The sequence below is a fragment of the Amyelois transitella genome, chromosome 6 (genome assembly GCF_032362555.1).
Source record: "Amyelois transitella isolate CPQ chromosome 6, ilAmyTran1.1, whole genome shotgun sequence".
NCBI lineage: Eukaryota > Metazoa > Arthropoda > Insecta > Lepidoptera > Pyralidae > Amyelois > Amyelois transitella.
Genome location: NC_083509.1, coordinates 9,772,272 through 9,787,262, shown reverse-complemented (window position 1 = coordinate 9,787,262; position 14,991 = coordinate 9,772,272). Strand labels below are relative to the sequence as shown.

The following is a 14,991-nucleotide window of genomic DNA, read 5'->3' as shown; positions in this document are numbered from 1 at the left end:
CTTCGCTAACACATCCACATGCATAACTCTCTTCATGCAAGCTTGTCGGTTTCGGGTACACCTGACCTGACTCTTGCCAGGAAGTCAATAATTTGATCAAGATTCGTTCGTCTAGGCCTACACACTCCGACCTTTCTTTCCACACTTTCCTTGTATTGTATGTACATATCACTTGCCATTTTTTTGAAGGTGGTGAATTATGTTGTGTATTTCGAGATTTGAAAGACCTTAACAGAGATTCCTTTTGTAAGATCGCTATTTAATTTGATCACTAAATAAATAAAAAAAGAATAACTTAAATAAGTACTAGTGTGCATTTATTATTTACAAAATATATATGTACCCCCTGCCAGCCCCTGCAGTTTATCGAAGAGTACCTAGTCAAAAGCGTAGCCAGAGGTAGGTTTTAGGTACTCTTCCCAGGTTTAGAAGAGTGTGGCAGACGTGACTAATTTGATGTTTGGTAAGTTTAGCTGGTTTTCCTCACAAAATGCAAAGATTTCCCATTAAAACGTCGATTAAATGGGGCAAATAATCATGGTAAATAGTGATGTCCATCACGCTAACTGCATCGATCAGCGCTGACCGTGCATCACGGCACGCTCGCTTACGCTTTGCGCTATGAATATTCAATCGTCAATCTACGGTGCCGTCACGAATGTTTCGATTGATTGTTTACCAATCTGAAACGTCTTAAAACATTATAATTGAAATATAAAAAATATCAATTAAAAAAATATATAAATATAATTATAATCATTGTGTACAGAATACCTAAATGTACCTACTAATGTTATGAGGCATAAGAAAGTGAATGAATAAATCGACCTAAGCAAAACAAAACCTTCTCTTTTTAAATTGAAGTTTTCTTTCTTACATTTCACAACCTATGAAACAATACCCTTATTGATATTACTGCCAATAGAATTGGTATATTCAAACTTATCAAAACTTGGGCACAGACCTGTTCCATTAAATTATTGAAAGAGTCCATAGAATCCAATATTGGTTTATTGGAACTGAAAAGTTAGAAGACAAAGGGCATGCTGTTTCTGAACGCGCGGCACAGCACACCGCGATGCATTTTGAATGCTGATCGATTGTGAACAACCGAAATAAATCGTAAGGCAATGTTACATCAATAACAAAAGCGTCGAAAACTGGACTGTTGATAGCAGGGCTTCTTGGAAACAAAGGTTTTGTTTTGCTTTCAATCACGGTCACGACGAAGCTGACTTGAAGGTAACAACTGGCCAATATAATATTTCAACAGAGTATACAATTAGAAAACAAAACAAAGAAAAAGAAATCTTTTGAACAGATATCTTAAAACTGGAGTGTGAATATATACAATACAGGGAGTGAAGTTAATTAAATGGTTGGTCATTTGGATAAGTGAAGGGTAGAGCACTGAACAGACAATACAACATTATAGTTAAATATTCTCTGTATGCAATTCAAACTTGTTTTAAGACAAAAACGCACAATAGACTGTCTATTTAGAATATTGTTTGTTGATTGCTGAAATTTTAAAGGCTCCGGTCATCGGCACAAGATGATGATAATTGATACCTTGTTTTAACTCAAAACAATTGACACGTATATGGCATGGTAATACACCATATACGCAATATGGCAAATGGATCGTTTAACGGAGAATAACATTAGTAATTATCTGCTTATTGAAGGATTTTAAGAAGTCATAACATATATATACCATCACGCGCGACTCCCGTTGGGGTAAAGTCATTGTCTTTATAAAACATAAACAGACATACAAATAATATGCCTTATTTGATAATGTTGAAGTAAATGACATCATTAGTAAGCCATTACCTGTTTCTACGTTTAGTTTACCAAATGTTTCTGCGGTCTAGGTATAAAATAAATTGACAGACGCCATTTAAGTGAAAAGAAGTTGTAAAAAAGGGCTAAATGACATCATGTGTTCTTATTTCATCTAAAAACCGAATTAAAATAAATTGACAGACGCCATTTAAGTGAAAAGAAGTTGTAAAAAAGGGCTAAATGACATCATGTGTTCTTATTTCATCTAAAAACCGAATAAGTGTGCCGTAAATGATGGGGATGCATACGACAATGGTCATCACATTTTAAGGCCATATTGAATTCAGTCGGAAAAAAATTTTGGTTTGTTTGAAGTCAGCACGTCTAAAAATTTACTCGCAACTGAAATCTAGGCATACTAACGCAAAGAACAATCTACATAACGTGGTAAATACAGATTTTAATGTAACATGTCTAGTAAGGCTATAAGACTATACAAATATTGAAACTATTGAAAGTAATAGTAGGTACATCGACGATAATGTCCCAACTATTCATTCTCCGTACAGGCGGAGCGGCGCGAAGACATTGTTTAGACCACCAATGATTAGCGCTTGAAGCGAGTTAGAACAATTAGCGAGACACTCGGCACTAATTAGCTACGAATACAGTATTACGTAGTAGGAAATATCGGCACTTCTCTAACGAGCTGCGCTTGCGGTTTTATTTTACTGCTTGGTCGGGTGGATTGGTGTTTATTACGTCGGACGTATTGAAAATTTATATTTTATTCGATACTAGTGACCCGCTCCAGCTTCGCACGGGTAGTATTAAATACTAAAAACCTACCTCAGAAACCCAACACTTTAAACAGGAATAAAATCTGTCCACAACTTTCCGGAATAGTGCATACATACAGACGAGAAAATATAGACTTTATAATGTAGTGCGCAAAACAGTCGTACAAACGATAAATCATTAGGGTGATCAGATTTACAATATATCTCAGTACTAGAGGCCGCCCGCGACTTCGTCCGCATGGAAACCCTATCAATCCCGCGGGAACTCTGGGATAAAAAGTAGCCTATGTGTTATTCTGGGTCTTCAGCTACCTACATACCAAATTTCATGGTAATCGGTTCAGTAGTTTTTGCGTGAAAGAGTAACAAACATCCATACAAACTTTCGCCTTTATAATAGTAGTAGGATTTGTGACCACTTTTGGAAACCTGTATTAGAAGGTTTAAGATTATATTTGAATCTCAAATTCATTATAAAGCCATACCATCTACCCCGCAATGGATAGACGTGATTATATGTTTACGTAGTATATATGTATGTTAGTTATTCAAATCCAATGTCCTTGACCCATAACTTTAATGTTGCCATATTTTACGGCAATTTTATTGTATCATGCTGGGATTAACTAGTTGTGCGTGATGAGCTAGATTTAAACTAAATTTGATAATCCGGCGTGTTGCACTACGATAGTGAAATTTTAGGACATACTGATAATATTATCCCATGATTAAAACGTCAACCAGGTTAGTTTGCCGCAGTAAACAAAATACAATGTCTTTCAATAGAACTGTACTGTTCTTTAAATATAGTTAAGGCGAAATATATTTTGCGCCACTCAAATAACCTTGAAGTGTAGATGTTTCGTTTATTTGATACTTTAATTTCTACTCACAATGACGATACTTTCAAGAAATTGACCTTGATCCAATGGCAATGTCCTTCTTTCGCGATAGGATAAGGTCGACTCATCAAGGCTAGCGCGAAATTAGCGGCTCATTAGTTGGGTTTCATACTTACGTACTGCTTCACCAGAACAATTAGATAAATGGTATGACTCTTATTGCTTTGGTCTGGTCGATTACAGCACTCTTCTAAGTGTTACCACCTCGGCCAAGCATTGTAGACGAATGCTAAGTGTCTTATTTATTTGGTAATGAACTGCATGTTTTTTGCATTACAAACAACCTAGATAATAATGAAACGCCTATCTTTATACACACTATTGCAATATTTATAACGAATAAAATGCATTTATTGCAATTTACATGTTTTCTATAATAATGCTATGTAGTTATTGCACATAACACAAGTGCATATAATTAAAGTATGTGTAGTTATCGGCAAAGCAGTAAAGACTTCTGCGATGGCGACCGTAAATTGAAATATATACATAATATACAATTATAATAAAACATGTTTAAATTAAGTACGTAGTTATTTGGTTAAATATTTCGTCCTAAGATATTTTTTTTAAATAATGTCAATGTAACAATAGAAGTTTACTGATGAAATTAGATCCTTTTAAGTATATTTATTTAAGAAAATGTAAGAAATAATACATTCAAAAACATAACATTTATCTGCTAATAGAATTGTTTTTGTTCAACTTTAACCACAGAATAAATAAGATTGTTTATACGATGTTTAACAAAACAAGAGACAACTCTATTAGTTCCAGTGAGCGACAACGATGTCAATGATTCGAAATAATGACATTTTCTTAATTATAGACTTAAAAATTAATAAGACAAATAAGCGTTTTGTGAAACAAATCAGAATAACTTACAAAATCTTTAATTTTATGCGTGTAGTATCCAAGACAAAATAAATAATTTTGATTGTCAAAAACCTTAAAGTAATTACAATAATGTATTACAGTATTCAAGGATGGGGAGCGGACATAACGAACATTTTTTACGACACATGTTACCGACCACCGAAGGTGTTCGCTTATTCAGTCAACTATTAACCCAAATATTAACCGAAGTTTTATTTTTATCTTGGACCACACCGATTTCGTGCAAAATGTTTACGAATTTAATGAATAAACAACAAAGCATATGGTTAAGATCAGATAGCTCATTAATTTAGATTTACTTTGCTTAGACCGTGCAAAAGTTTGCAAGTGGTTTACAATCTTCACGGGCTATTTACATATATATCACTAAAAGACTATTACATGCAGATAATTATTAATACTACAACATGCAGGTTTAAAATAACTTCTTTATAAAAACGTCTCATTGTGCAGTATGGGGTGAAATAGTGAAGAATTACAATGACCTTAGCGTATTGATAGATTGAACCTCGCTGTGTGATGATTCGTGTCGTTCACTAATATTCATATTTATTTGTTCTTTGTACCCAATAGAAATATTGTAAAAACTGTTTGAGACATTCAATTAACCAAACCACATACAAAAATGCAATTAAAGTTTTGTTTGAAATAAGCATGTATGCACAATACCTTTAAACTAAAACTTAAGCGTATTTTATTTCAAATCCATTTAATTTTCTTTTGTGTTATTTATACTATAGATTTTATACTATAACAATAAAAATGTTTTTATTGTATCTTAGTATATCAATTCTGTAGCAACTTTTATTGATTTTAATACTTTGCACGTAGGTAGGTATTATGTCTATATTTAAATGATATGACATAGAGTGATGGACGAGTCGCTATAACTATATTTAACCATATCATATGAAGAAGAAAAAATTGTATTGATGCAGTAAACTAAGAACAATACAGTGAACACAGTATTGAATAAAACGAATTCGCAGCTTTGCTAAACAGGTACATACATATAGTTACGTCTATATCCCACGTGGGCTAGACAGAGCCACATGGTCAGAATCCCAAGTTTAACTTAACAATTTAGTTATTTAAGGGAAAGATAAAGTGCTGGAAACCACACGGACAAGGTACCTATATTCTATCCTTTTTACCTTGTTAAACGTGGTTATAGGTGTGGCAGCAACGGTAGAATTTATACAAGTGTTCCAACGATGACGCGCAGATACAATTTTAAGCACCTGTGTTAGATTTATAATATTTTCTTTTAGTATTATTTTGTGACTTCTTCGTATTATAAAATTCAGTTTTTTTTTTTATTCATTATTAATTCTTTAATTTGATTAAATGAGAATGATGAATGATCACATAATTTCGGCATACTTTTTTCCCTTCATCCACAAAATCTTATCAATATCTTCCTTTACATAGGTATTCAAATACTTAAAAAATACCTTATATAATACTTGTGATCAATAGTGCACCAGTGAATTTTATATCTTATCGAAGGCACCAGTGAACTGAAGTTCAAAAAATTTATTGCTCTACAAATTTGTGAGTTTTTTCGGTCTGCTTACATAAACGGATTCACTCTTTATAATTATAACTATGGTCCGATCTGATCGTATCTTAATTAAAATAGAATGGATCCACTAGAGTATCAAATTTTGAGGATATACAGACCGAAATAACTCAAATTTGTATTAACAATCGAGGATTGAACAATGAAAGTTTGAAGGTTCCTTATAAATCGTATCCATTAATCTAGACTTTAGATTAGAAAAAGTAAGAACTGTATCAAGAACGATAAATATATTGTCCCTATGTCATCGACCACAATGAACTATTTATTTTATAGTCGGTGTTAACTATATTGTGGTAAACACAATTTTTATTGTATTCGTATTATACATTGTAACTTCTTATCTCAAACCGACTAAATAATACTATCAAAGGAAATGCCAAACGTACGGCTTACTTTTCTTATTTTTTGGTTATTTATTTGTATACTATTTGGCCCGTTACGTGTTAAGCAAACAGTAATTGGTATATATATATACAGGACAAATTACACAGATTGAGTAAGCCTCGAAGTAATTTTGAGACTTGTTAGAGCTACTAACTCAAAAATACTATATTATTAAACAAATACACTTAAGTATATTGATAATCCAAGACTTAGGCTAACCAAAAAAAGTTATCTTACATCGAATCCGGGACCTATAAGTTCAGAGGCGAGAATTCGACAACTGCGGCCAAACAGACCGTCTAAGGTATAATGCGGCCAACTGTCATTAACATTCTTCCATAGATCACTAACATCAATCGCTGTTATGTATATGTACAATATAATCATCACGATTGTGATTGCTCTCTGCGCATCAGTTAAAGTATAAATTAATGCATTTTTCGATTTTCGACGGACGATTGTCTGTACTTTTTAAAACATATACAAGTTGTTCTGGGCTCCTCAACATCGAATGATTTTTATATATGTGGTAGCCCCGGCTGTACACAAAATATACATATAAACATTTTATTTCGCGACAAGTAAGAGCAATCAATTTATCAGTTTGCAATGAATTACACAATCACTTCCGCGCGACTTTTATCTTATCTTGAAAACGTTACTATGAAAAATTATGAGTGTGACTATGCAGTGGAACTAGTAAAATATTGTAAGCCAGGACGCCTGGGCCTGAACAAAGTTAATTTTGAGTAGAAGTGATCATCCTACTAATATTATACATGCGAAAGTTTGTGAGTATGTCAGTATGGATGTTTGTTACTCTTTCACGCAAAAAATACAGAACCGATTACGATGAAATTTAGTATGTAGGTAGCTGAAGACCCAGAATAACATATGGGATACTTTTTCCGGGAGTGTCCGCGGGATTGATAGGGTTTCCATACGGAAGAAGTCGCGGGCGGCCTCTAGTATTTCATAAATTAGGTTCCTTGAAATAGGATATTTAGGTAACCACTTCTATCCAAATTTATATTTTTTGAAATGTTATTATGTATAATGTAATATAATGATGGTGGAATTAACTAAAAACTATTTCTATATTTTAATTCCTTGTTCTTGGAAGTATTGTTTGTTAACACACTTATTATAACTTTAATCAGCAAATAAACGGGCACAACTTTAACATGAATACTAGTTTTTATATATTTACATAGGTATGTTATACTGTACCTAATCAATATTAAGTAAATTTATAGTAAGAGCTAATTCAGCCAATATCCAACAAATTCACACTAAAATACAACGCTTCGCGGAAATGTAATCAATATGGCATATTACGATAGGAAACACGTGATGTATTACGAGATTTGGTTAATAAACTTTTTGATAGATATTTGGCTGATACTAATTACGAGTTAACCTGATTAATTCATTCAGAATTGATTAAATATATGTTTTGGTTCAGATTGATGTTTTATTAAAGAGTAACATATAAGGAAAACTTGGTATAAGCACGACGTCTCTTACTAAAATTCTTTATAGCATACCTATTCATAATAGATGTTTTATCTTGCAAATATGTTACCCAATTAATTGTAGAACGACAGAGATATGACGCTTAGGAGCTGACATCAAAGAATTATATATGCATGAATATGTGTGTTAACTATAGACATTTTTCGTCACCTTCTTGCATAGGTTTTTTAGTAATTGAAAAGGTTAAAATTATATAAAACACTTAAGTGTTATCATTTAATCTTCACACCCAATTATGAAGCTCACGCTATGTCATATAGATCAATTTCAACTTATAATTAATTATAAGCAATTAACCGATAGTGTTACATCAAGTAATAAAATCAAATGATGTTTGTGACTTGAGGATTTTTTTGGATTGTACTTATGGCACAGATGATTCTTGCAATAGTTATATATGCATGAATGAATAAATAAAACAAAGATGGGGGATTTTCTCAATTTCCTAAAATGCTAGGAAGCGTCAGTATCTTAAATGAAAACTCATTTTTTTGCCAAAACCTGGAATAGTATATAAAGCTTATCTCAATTTGGACGTATTTTACTAACCTTTTTGATATCTTATAACATTATTTCAGTACACCTTTCTCTATGCAGTAACATGAACTCCATTAACATACCCCATGACCTATTTAATTTGTTAGAAGCCTCTAACCATGACCCACGGGAATTCGGAATTGGACTAATTTACCAACCCTGAAGTTCAGAACCTTGACCAGTGACAGTTGACACACATCGCATGGGTAGAGCACCCCATAACACGACGGGTGCTTATTGTTCATAGCTTCATAAAATATTCATGCCGTGATTACAGTTTTGTATCACTTCTAATGGATTCTATGAATGATCTATACTGTTAGTTTGAAAATGTAGATTGAAAATGAAGACAAGGAAAATACCATACCTAGATTTATTTTTCATTAGATGATGTCTTCCAGTCTTATTTTCTATCAATTTGCAATTGTTATGAACTACTTATACCGATGTAATGTTTACAGTAATAGCTGGAGAATTGGACAATTTAGGATAAACATTCTTCAGCCGTTCTTGTGTATCCCTACATTATTGTCGTCTCCATACCAAAACTGGCGCCAATATAGACTACAAACGCAAAACAACATAGGTAATGCTTTGGCACCTTCAGTGTTGTAGAGTCTATCTAAATTTAAACTTACGAGTTAACGGGTTAGACATGAATGTCAATGTAGAAAATGATATAGGTACAAATAATTACTCGTTATTGCTCTTTTCCTTACGGCTTGAATGATAAACGAGTTTGATATCGTTTCAAAAATGTATGTGCAACTAAAGATGCTGCTACACAACAGTTATTTATTGATTTTTCCTTATAGCAATAAAAACTATTTACTGTTTCATGTTCGTGATCTGTTTGATTTAGTATTTCTTTTAGATTAGATATGGCGTGCTAAAATAAATCCGTATGTTTTTTTCACCATAAATCCATTCATGATAATCTAACCGTGATCAAACCTAATTGTTTGTAGGTAGTTCAATGATACTTGAACGCTCGGGGCTTGATTGCATTAATTGAAATGTTTGGTGTAAATAATAAATTGGCGAGACGCCATTTTTTATTTTATTTCGTAGCTAGTTATTCATTATTAGGGCTAATAAAATATAAGACAATTTTTATGTAAACACACCAGTCACTCGTTGTACAAAAATAAATATTATTCTTTTAAATTAATTCATAAAAATAAAGGAAAATATAGGTTAATTATTATGACATGATGTGCTATAAGAAGCTATTGTTCTAACAGCACCTCCCAGGGTCATGGGCTACGATACAACCCCATATCCAAGGTTGTGTTGTGCATTTGAGTGTGTTGGCCTTGCCAGCCTTCACCAGCCAAATCACTCGACGCCGAGCGTCGCAGCAGTGGCAGCAAAAAGGAGCGATTTTTCGTGTCGACCTTTCCGATGGTTCTCTAATACCAATTACGACACCTGAACAGTTCAAATATTCTCATCCAATTTCTAATAGAGTTTTGACCATAAATATTGTTAAATATTAAAATCGATTACCGCCATAAAACAGAAATTATCACGCACGTTTTTACGTGTAACTAAATGATTAGTACAGTGAAGGTGTAAAATACTGTGTTCCGTGTACGAGCCCCAAGGGGGAAAAGCGTCTTTATTGACATTGTTATTTGCTTCGCATGCCGTGCGGTAGGATGTAATGTATGATTCCCAGCGGTGGCCGCCCAACTCGTAATAGAGCAAACATCATGAAAATTTCAAAGCACATTCATTGAATAATAGAACGATAGAGTCTCGGTTTTCTCGTCCGTGAAATGGTTTTGCCCCGAGTACTAGCTGGCACGTCACGTTACTACTTACTGTCTTTACCATCAATACTAATAAATCAGGAATAATAAGCCTTTCAATACTTAATGAACTTCATACAGTCACGAAGACAACTGATTTTAGTTATATTATGTATCCGTGCAAGCGGAGAGGTTGAATGAACGATTTACCATTTTTATGACGATGAATATGCAGGCAGAATGCATATACGATTGTACCTGGACCTTATTGTACCTTATTACTAATAAATATATAATAAATATTAATAGTATTAAATAAGAAAATATTTCCATGAGACTCATCACGTACCTAATTGAACTCTCAGAAACTAGTTAAACTCTCAGCTGTTATTTATATTTCTATTGTTTGTTTTTTTGGAGACATCATCCACTGAACATATTGGTTTATAATTTTATCACAACCTTTATGTGAAGTTGGTTTACATAAGCGTTCGAGAATTTAATTTATAAATTCAATCAGTCAATTAATTTATTATGTTGGTCATCGGGCTAGTAGTTTAGACTGAGTAATATAAGTGAAAGCTGTTGTCGAAAATTTGTCGAGGCTTTCTTGAACCGGTGACTTGTAAGTAGGTCGAAAAACCAAACTGCGGGTAGTATGGCGATGCGATATTTGACGCAGAAAATGCAGATTTCATTAACATTACACAGGAGCAGAGCAGTTTTTTTTGTAGAGATCCTTTCAGTTCGGTATGAAACGCGACTTAATTAAGTGTGAAATTATTAGTTAGGCTACCTATAAAACATTTTTACCGGGAAAGAAGCTGATGAAACATAAGCACCCCAATAGGCTGATCTAATGGGATCCAAAGGGAACGAAATAAGTTTCAGAGCTCGGAACCCACTCACCGACCAGGATATACCAAGAGGGAAAACTCTCTTGGGAAGAGCAGACATGGGTAACACGCCGAACCTCACATGACCCATGACCTTTGAAAATAGAAAACGGGAGTGGAGTGCTCTTATTTATAAGAACTTAGGACTAATGTCGAGATAGACTTGTCCAGGGGGTCAATTCGCGAAGCTTGACAAAGGATATGCCTTCTTTACTCTCTCTTTCTATATCTTTGGTGAAGAAGTGATAGAAAATGAGAGTAGATAAAACATGCCTTGTCAGTGTGCTGGCACATAAGAAACCAGGGAAGTCAAGAGCGGTGCGTAATATTCATCAACATGCGTTCAGCCTAAGCTGTGTACCTGCTTGTTTCATGTTCCCTCCGGAGATTCGTTACGTATGTACACATTAGTCGAGTAGTTGACCTATGTGTTAAAATTACTACCTGTTCAGTCATTATCAGGTTAACTTTCTTTATTTAAGTTCTATCATACATAACAGAGGTAAATAATAAGGTGCGCATATGAAGGTAAAAATTGCACCTCAACCATATACGAATGACTCTTTTTCTGAGTTATGTACATTAGTTGGAGTGCTAACCGATGCTCCTATGGTGAAGGAACTCATTCACATTCAGGCGCCTGAATGTGTGACCATGATTCAATACGGGTTAGGCTCCCTTATAAAGGTTGCGAAGTTCAGATGGTAGTCGTTTGGTGTAAAAACCTGACTCATCCAATCCTGGATTATGGTCAAAAAAAGTCGCACCCTGGGTCTCCAGACAGGTGAGGAAGTAACCTCACGCCAGCAGGAAGGAGTAGTATCGTATCAATTTGGCTGTCAAAGATTTATCCAAATTAGCAATGCCAAAGTCGAATCTTCGTCAATTCCTTGAATAGCTATAAACCCAATAACAAATGACCGCATATTTACGAAACAATACAAATATTTCGACATGATAATGGACCGTGTAGTGACCATTGTTGCTTAATCGAATGGTAGGAATACTTCGTGCTTTGTAATGGCTAATTGCAATAACATATTTTTATATCTTATTTTACGACATCTGATGCAGAGTAAAGATTAATATTGCTCTGTAGGTCACATTTTAACACCCGTTTCCGTATTTGTGGGCAAAACTTCCGTTCTATATAATTAATTATTAATTAGATGTTGCCCGCGACTTTGTCCACCGCAAAACTAAATCTGTATGGGTGAGCTAGCAATCATAATAAAAAATTCTGACCTCTTTACTGACTTTATTGCCCTTAGGGGGTTGGGGGAGAAAATTTTTATGTACTTACTAATTTTTAAGTTGGATCACTCCAAACACATTATATTGGAGCAATAGTTTTCACATCACGTTACTCACGATATTCGAAAAACGTAAGTCTTTTCTGTTGGTCACATATGAATAATCCTAAAAATAGATTTTTAGGCCTATCAATCAATCTTTCAAGTACTACTACAAGAAGTTGGTCAGATTCAATTTACATCTATAGATAGTCCATACTTAGGACTATGATGAACTTCAATAAAAATATTATTATCTTACATAATGAGGTAGCAAGATTTCATTACCTTATTTCACCAAAAAAATCTCTTACATAAAAGTTACTGATATGATTCAATTAAGCTATATAGATATATAAATATAAATAAATAAGTATTTAAATGTTTTCAGGTGGCTTAGTTTCGTTGACCCAAGATATTTTTACTACTCTCTTATAGAAAAAGCATAAATACCTACTACAAACAAAAACTACTGAATTAGATTCTAAAAATTAGTTTTGTTCATTTATAGAAGTCCTAAAAATATTTCTAAAAACACTTAAATCTAGGATGTGTATCAGAGGCTGTACCTCTTGTATGGTAGTATTTATAAAAAGGCTTGGAACGAGTATTAGAATCCAAAATCACTGACCTAATCTGATTTTAGACTCTAGGTTTCAAGTTCTTGCCAAAAAAAATATTTATACCTATTGTGTAGAAATGTTTTTTTCTACCATAGGTAACCTCCAAACCCTCTCTTAGGTGAATTGTAATTCAAAACATATTTGGGAAAGCTTTTGCCAATCCATGGCGCATTAATCCCAATGTGATCACAAATGGTAAGCAATTTAGGGCTTGAGATATGTGTCAGGTAATAATATCAGTATCATAATTAAAAAAGGTATGTATTATGTTATTGTATGTATGTTACTCACTTTTTGTAGACTCTGCAGAAGGAGTTGTTAATTCGTTTGTCAGAAAGGTGTCTTCTTCGGTCCTCAAAGAGATCCTTGATGGCAGTGACTGTGAGCACAAACAACACAGGCATCATGGCAATCTCCTTGCCAAATGCACTGATCTGAGGCACCCAATTTAATAACACTATGAATATAAAGTACACATTTGCAATCCGATGAAACTGCTCAAATAAGTTCTTTGGTAAAAAAGACAACAATGTGTATTTTGTAGTCCTGATTTGATTGTCACATCTGTGTCCATTTGGGTGTTCCTTTAGAGGGGTTTTTTCGGGAACTATGTGGTTAGGAGTTACAATTAGCATTCGATTGTCCACAGAGGGGGGTTGCCTCCTCAGAAACCAAGTTAGTGTACGGTGCCATACTCCGACTGATGAGTTCCGACGAATAGTGTAAATGGAGTCTGAACGTGAAGCTTGGCGAGAGTGGGCCCTTACTGAGCTCAGCCGTGGCAAGGCACTTGCTGGTGCCTGATCTCGATGGCCTGGAGGGAGAATGAAATCAGTTCGACTACCGGTGCGGCTGTGACCTGGTCCTGAGGATGACCGAGCACCTTCCACGATTTGGCCGTGCGATAGTGCCCGTTGGTGTCCTCGTAAGGCAGACTTGAGTGGACGCGCCGCCGTGGGATTGCCTGCCAGCATCGGTGTCCCGCCATGACTGACTGATCTCGAATGTCCTTTCGTTTTGGGAAATAAGTAAGTTTGCTCCGGTGCTCCCGGTAAACTTGGCACTACGGAGGGGGTCTCGCCGCTTCCTTCTGTTGACATTTTTATTCATCTGAATAACTTTTATTCCTCTTCTTCGTATCATTAAAACCCCAATCGACTAAGTCGTTGCACCGTTTATATTGATAAGCTCGGAGAAAAATTGTCTTGAAAATCGAAACATATGGATGTAAATCATCTGTTCACTGGTTCACAGTTTCACACATTAGCACTATCCTCTGTTCTTCATAACACAAACCAGATGCTCCAATGGTCTAAAACTGAGTGATTGTAGATGTAAAGCTCATATTTGAAACCAAATTGATTCTAAGTGATCACCTTATTATGAAAAAGGTCATTTGCGTGAATCGCGAGGAATAAAACTACGGAACAAAACTTAAAAACAAGCAATGTTGACTCGACCGATGGGACCGTTTATTTGACACTGACATGACTTGACAATGGAGTGCTGACCAGACAGACGAGTTTAACTTAGTACGGGAGGTGCACTAACATCTGTAGTCAACTCGACTAAAATATAATATCGAGTTAGCGACAATATTTTTTTTTTCTATTCATTTCATATATTCATTATTGTTGATTTTCTTTGCAACCGTGCAACAATAATTATTTTGTTCAAATTAAAAGGATATGTTATATCATTTGTATATGTTAGTTTGTTTTGTTAGGTTACAAAAGCCCGGAGCCCACCTTTGAGCATACTTTTATATCGGGGTTTTACACAAAGCAATTCCAGGGAGCCTACCGAGGTTGCATGAAGATCACATATCCAGCCTGAATATGTAACCTACATAACCCCTCACCATATGAGCATTAGTTAGCAATTGTAACTCAGTCTCTGCTCTTCTCTAACTCAGTCCTTCGTACATGCCATTGTAGGATACAAACTTTAACCTTGTTACTTGAAACGGGCACGCTTGCATTGTAACTAAGTTGTAC

The 14,991-nt window shown here is 34.6% G+C and overlaps 1 protein-coding gene across 1 annotated transcript in view; it reads right to left on the bottom strand.

Annotated features, from left to right (window-relative positions):
* The window catches only part of LOC106131315 (phospholipid-transporting ATPase VA), a 41,548-nt gene extending 27,051 nt beyond the window's left edge, over positions 1-14,497 (bottom strand). Inside the window, exon 1 of the mRNA XM_060944608.1 lies at positions 13,286-14,497. Within this exon, the coding sequence (XP_060800591.1) occupies positions 13,286-14,094 (809 nt within the window). The 5' untranslated portion in view covers positions 14,095-14,497. The remainder of the gene's footprint in view (positions 1-13,285) is intronic.
* Between the last annotated feature and the right edge of the window lie 494 nt (positions 14,498-14,991).